General features: G+C 61.8%; 1 protein-coding gene across 1 annotated transcript; it reads left to right on the forward strand.

Moving 5' to 3' along the window:
- The first annotated feature begins 1,413 nt into the window (after positions 1–1,413).
- Nanos3 (nanos C2HC-type zinc finger 3) lies at positions 1,414–5,306 on the forward strand. Its single transcript, XM_021733803.3, has 2 exons — positions 1,414–3,048; positions 4,967–5,306. Exons 1-2 carry the CDS (start codon positions 2,574–2,576, stop codon positions 5,032–5,034), a joined length of 543 nt encoding a protein of 180 aa, XP_021589478.2. The 5' UTR covers positions 1,414–2,573; the 3' UTR covers positions 5,035–5,306.
- Positions 5,307–5,561: the final 255 nt, after the last annotated feature.

Here is a 5,561-nt window from a genome sequence, read left to right on the forward strand (position 1 = left end):
AGAGATGGGGCCTCACCAAGTTACTGAAACTGGCTTTGAACTTGCAATCCTCCTGCCTCGGCCTCCCTAGTCGCTGGGATTCCAGGCGTGGGCCACCGCGCGGCACAGTGGGTGGGCTTGTGTGGGTCCTGGAAAGGCTGGGCAGGGCTGCTTCTGCCCCCTCCCCAAGGCTCTTTGTGGGGTTCACCCAAACACACACACTTGGGGTTCCTACTGTGCCGTGGGATTACTCCAGAAGGATCCTCTGGAGCCCTTATTCCCCTCAGTCAGGCAGCAGCGACGAGGAAATCTGGATGCTCCTCCTCAGGTTGTCTGCAGGAGTCCCCAAAAAAGTGTGGGGGTGGGGGGTGGCAGCCACCTCTCTCCCTGGTCACTGCACGACTGGAGAGGTGCCCTGGGCCCCCGGAGAGAGGGATAAGGAGTCCTTCTAGCATGAGGAAACAGGGAGGGGGCAGGGCAGCCTGTTTTGGAGTCCTCTTCTTTGGAAGGTTACTGGCCACCCCACAGCACAGGGACCCACCTGGGCCCTGATTCCAGAAGGATCTAAGGCTGTGCAGGGGGAGGGGGTGCCCTCTCTGGTCCTCAGGCTTCTGCCTTGTCCGGGGGACTCGCTAGCATCCCACCTCCCACCTCCTGGGAGCGCTGTGGCTTGGGAGGTAGGGGCTCTGCAGCATGAACATGGCGCCCAGCAGGTGAAGCTGGGGAAAGGACTACATTGTATTAAAAGTCTTGTTGACCCGCATTGCCCAGGGATTCACAGAGGCACTGCATTGTATTAAAGCGGCTTGTTTGTGTCTTCTCCCATCCCTGTCCCCAGGGACCAGAACAGCCCAGCTGCCAGACTGCCCGGGGCCACCTGGAATCCCGACTACCTCTTTAAGTTTCTTAGTGCCCTTGGGCCTCAGCCCCCCCAACTGACAAACGGGGGTCACCTCTGCCTCTCAGGGCTGTTTGGCTCATCCCTACCCCCCCCCATGAAGTGCAGAAGTGAGCACAGCCCCTCCCCTCTGGATTGCGTGACAAAGGCCACACTCACTGTTATTATTGAAATAGGTCCCCCCTTGTCCCAGAGGCAAGAGCGGACAGTTGGCACCTAGTAACTGTTTGCTGACGTAATGAGAGTCCAGGGGACCCCCACTTCCTTCCCCTCCCCCCATCACCCTACCTGACCTCCCGCCCCCAGCCCCACTCCAGGTCCCTGAGAATCTGCCAAGGGTTTGGGGGAACATTCAACCTGTCGGTGAGTTTGGGCAGCTCAGGCAAACCATCGACCGTTGAGTGGACCCCGAGGCCTGGAACTGCCGTCCTCCTGGGACCCCCACCTTCCAGACCAGATCCGGGGGAGCCCCCATCCAGTCGGAGGACACAGGCCACAGCGAAGGTCACAATCAACATTCATCGTTGTCGGTGGGTTGTGAGGACCGAGACCAGACCCACCGGGGGATGAATGTCACTGTGGCTGGGCCATACACAGCCTAAGGGGGACCGGAAAGGGACAGGGCGCTCTGCCTCCAAAACCCTTCAGCCTGCCCAGACCCCGGCCCTCAGGAGGAGGGTCTGATCTTGAGGGACACAGACTTGGGGACTAAGCCCTGGGAGCTTGGGCCTTGGGGCTGCGGAGGCCGAGGCCAGGCCACTGAGGCCCATTTCTGAAGGGGGCAGGCGGGTTCTGTTGGTGGGCGGGGCGCACACCTCCCAGTGGCTGAGTTCCGGGCTCCGGTCTGTACCCTGCCCAGTGTCCCTCCTTAGACCCCTACCTTGTGGTGCCTGGCTCCTGGGAGTCTGCCGGCTGGTAACTCCTGAGCACACCCCACCGGCTGAGACCAGGCCGGCCTCTCCCTTGATGGGGAGGGGCCATCTGGAGCAGGCAAGTGGGGGGGGGGTCCCAGCATTAGCCCACCCTGGCCCCTGCCCTCCCCACCCCAGAGTGCTCTGTCTCTGCTGCAGGCAGGGAGGGAGGAGAGGCTTTGCAGCCTCCATGAATAACCCCTCTGGGCAGCGCCAGCCATTCTAGGGGGTGCTCCAGACACAAAGGGTGTGAAAACCCCCGAGGGAGGGAGGCCAGGGAGGGAGGCGGGAGCTTGGGGGTCAGGCCCTAGCTTCATTCCAGGAGTGGGGGGGCAGCCTCCTTCCAGAGAGCGCACGGTGGCCACATCCTCAAGCTGGGGGCACCTGGCCCGTTCCCCAGCCCCCGGGAAGGAAGGAAGAAATTACTAAGTTACTGTTGCACGGCCGCTGTCTTCAGGACCGTTCTCAGCCCACCTTCACCACCCACACCAGGGGCGGCCCCCTAGGGAGTGTGGGGGTGGCAACCCTGGATCCAATGCCCCCTGCAGCCTGTGTCCAGCCCCCCCATCCCCTTGGCAGGTACATTAAGGGGGTGTTGACCATAGGGAACCTCCCCCAGTCTGCCCCTCCCCTTCACACTCCCTTGGAGGTAAAAGGAGAGAACCCTGCTCAGACTCCTAGGCTCCAGAGAGGAGGGAGGGGCAGCGAGGAAGGGGCATCCAGAGAGCTTGGGGCTGGGCAGGGTTTTTTGGGTTTTCTCTTTGCCTGGTACACATTGCCCAGCTATGGGGACCTTCGACCTGTGGACGGATTACCTGGGTTTGGCACGTCTGGTTGGGGCTCTGCGTGGGGAAGAGGAGCCCAAGGCCAGGCTGGACCCCCAGCCAGAGCCAACACCAGGACCAGAGAGCCAGAAACCTAGCTCACCAGAATCCTCACCAGCTCCTGAACGCCTGTGCTCCTTCTGCAAACACAACGGCGAGTCCCGGGCCATCTACCAGTCTCACGTGCTGAAGGACGAGGCAGGCAGGGTGCTGTGCCCCATACTGCGTGACTACGTGTGTCCCCAGTGTGGTGCCACGCGGGAGCGCGCCCACACCCGACGCTTCTGTCCACTCACCGGCCAGGGCTACACCTCTGTCTACAGTTACACCACCCGAAACTCAGCGGGCAAGAGGCTGGCCCGGCCTGACAAGGCGAGAACCCAGGACGCTGGCCACCGCCGAGGAGGAGCAGCAGGCGCAGCAGCAGCAGCAGCAGGTGGCTGGGGGCATGATGTGGAGGGGACGGGGGGGGGGGAACCCATTGTGGGCTCATAGTTGAATCCAGTGGGGGATTAACCACAGCACTCACCACCGGTGGAGGGGGCACCAGCTGTAGAGTTGAGGAGCAGCCTAGAAATGTTGCCAGAGTGGAGCAGTGGGAGCTGAGGTTTGCTGTGTGACCTTGGGCAAGTCACTCCCCTCTCTGGGCCCATCAGGGTAATAACATCTTTTCCCAGGCGTGGGGTGGCCTGGCAGGGAGGTAGTGGGACCCAGTGGTATCTGCCAGCAGGGGCCCTAACTCCACTTGGTGGAATTCGTGGTTTAGAAGTTGCGTGGCCCAGGCACTTCCTCGTTCGTTTATTCTCTGGCCAAATGGTGTGCTGGCCTGCTTGGTGCCAGCAGTGGACACGGTGGGTGGTAGGGTGGTGGTTAGAGCCGCATGCTGACTGTGGTGCGACCCAGCTGGGAGGGTCTGGGGGGCTTCCCGGGGCAGTGCTTGGGCAGCCTGTTTCAGTTTTTTGGAAGGCTGGGGGGTGGCCTTGGGGCCCGTCGGGGATCTGGTGGAGTTCAGGGTGTCTGAGGTGTGGCTGCATTGGTGGAGAGGTGGCAGAGCGCGCGGAGGGGCCAGGGGTCTTTGGGAGTCAGGTTTGGGCTTGGGCACTGGGGAGCCACAGAAGGGGGAGGGCGGGTGTGAGTGGCGTGTGTTAGACTCCTGCCCAGGTTGGTGCCCCACAGCGCTTGGTGGGGGAGCGCGGGAGGCAACAGGTGGGGCCTTGTTTTGGATTTGTAGGGTGCAGCTGAGCTGCAGAGAGCAGCTCCAGGAGCTGAAGCTTGCCACATGGGGTGTGGGGTCTCCCCATCTCTGTTCATCAAAGGCAGACCCCATCCCTTAGGTCTGGGTGGGGCTCAAACCCCTGTATTTCTAACTGCCGCCCCAGACCAAGGCTGTGCAATGACAAATGTGCAGGCTGCAATGACAAAATGTCTCAGTTCCTGGGGGTTTAAAGAGAACTCCCTTCTAGCAGCTTGAAATGCCTTCAGGGAAGCGGCTTGCAGAGGAGGGCAGGTGCAGTGGCCCCATGGCCGTGAGCTCTTCTAGGGTGGAGGCTGGAACTCGATGACCCTTCCCCTCCCTCCAGCTCTGCAGGGTGTGAAAGATTGCCTCCAGGAGCGGATCCTATGCCCTGGGACTTTTTGTTAATTGAGGTTTTTTTTGTACCAACGATTGAACCTGGGGGTGCTTAACCACTGAGTCACATCCCCAGCCCCTTTTTCGTATTTTATTTAGAGACAGGGTTTTGCTGAGTTGCTTAGGACCTCGCTGAATTGCCGAGGCTGCCTTTGAACTTGCCATCCTGCTGCCTCAACCTCCCGAGCTGCTGGGAATACAGGCGCGCCCGGCTGTTGGTCGGTTTTTTGTTTGTTCCGTTTCTGCTGCTGAAGATGGAACTCCAGGCCTCCCACGTGCCCACGCCGGCCTGCGCCCCACCCCTGAGCCACATCCCCAGCCCTCCCCCTGGGGTTGGATGAGGTCCCACTGGCAGAGGCTGCACTATGAGGGTGCAGAGAAATGATATAGTCTTGGATTCTTCCTTTTTTTATATTTGAGGGGTAAAGGAAACCCGCCCCCGTGCCTGGGTGTGGAGGGTGAGCCCTGACCATCATACTGTCCCCAAGTTCCCCGGAGCCCGGCGGCCACGAGGTGGCAGCACGATCGCCGGAGCTGGAACTCCCAAGCTTTGGGTCGGGCTCTGGGACGGGGGCCGCCCTGGTCCAGGAATGTCACGGGCTGCTATCTCAGGAGCAGCCCCTAGGTGGCGCCGGAGCCCAGCAGCTCGCCGGGGTTACCTCGGTAGGACTGGTTCATCCTCGCCCTTGACCTTCTCCCCTCCCCCTCCGCTCTTACCCTCCAGGTCCCAAAGGTGCCGGGAAGTCTTCGGGATCTTCGCCTTCTGCCTGCTGCCCCTCCACTTCTGCCTAGGAGGCTGGCGCGGGGAGGACAGGGGTGCCGCCTTCTCCCGGGGATGGGGACGGAGGCTCCGTGGAACAGCTGGACTCCAGGGAAGACCTTCTGAGGACCCCCGGCCCCCTCCCCAAACCTAGGCTTGAGGGCTTGGGGGGCAGCGGAGGGAAGTGTTAAAATGGCTGGTCCTCCGAGCTCCCTCCTCCCGCGGGGACCAGGGGCTCTCTGTTGCACTGTCCCGGGGCTGGGCAGTCGGCGCTCAATAAATGTTTGCAAGCGGACGGACGTCAGCCGCCCGGAGTCGCGGGAACTTTCTTGCTAAGATGAGTCCTGGACCCAGAGGGCTGGCGGCACCCCGTCCTCTCCAGGCTGCCTTACCAGCTCCAAGTGTCCCTGTGGCTCCCCACCACCCAACTGCTCTTTGGACTTTGGGTGGCCCTGAGGTGCTGGGGTGAGCTGCTTCAGGCTGAGAAGTGGGTGGGCGGCAGGGGCAGTTGTGGTGGGCATCTCTGATCGCGCTCACCTGCTCCTTACCGGCGCAGGTC

This window comes from Ictidomys tridecemlineatus, chromosome 2 (assembly GCF_052094955.1).
Source record: "Ictidomys tridecemlineatus isolate mIctTri1 chromosome 2, mIctTri1.hap1, whole genome shotgun sequence".
NCBI lineage: Eukaryota > Metazoa > Chordata > Mammalia > Rodentia > Sciuridae > Ictidomys > Ictidomys tridecemlineatus.

Excerpts from the sequence above, each read along its gene's own strand:
- Nanos3 (XM_021733803.3), top strand. The coding sequence starts at position 2,574 with ATGGGGACCTTCGACCTGTGGACGGATTACCTGGGTTTGGCACGTCTG. Across the intron at positions 3,049-4,966 it reads CGCAGCAGCAGCAGCAGCAG|GTCCCAAAGGTGCCGGGAAG; the intron begins GTGGCTGGGGGC and ends CTTACCCTCCAG.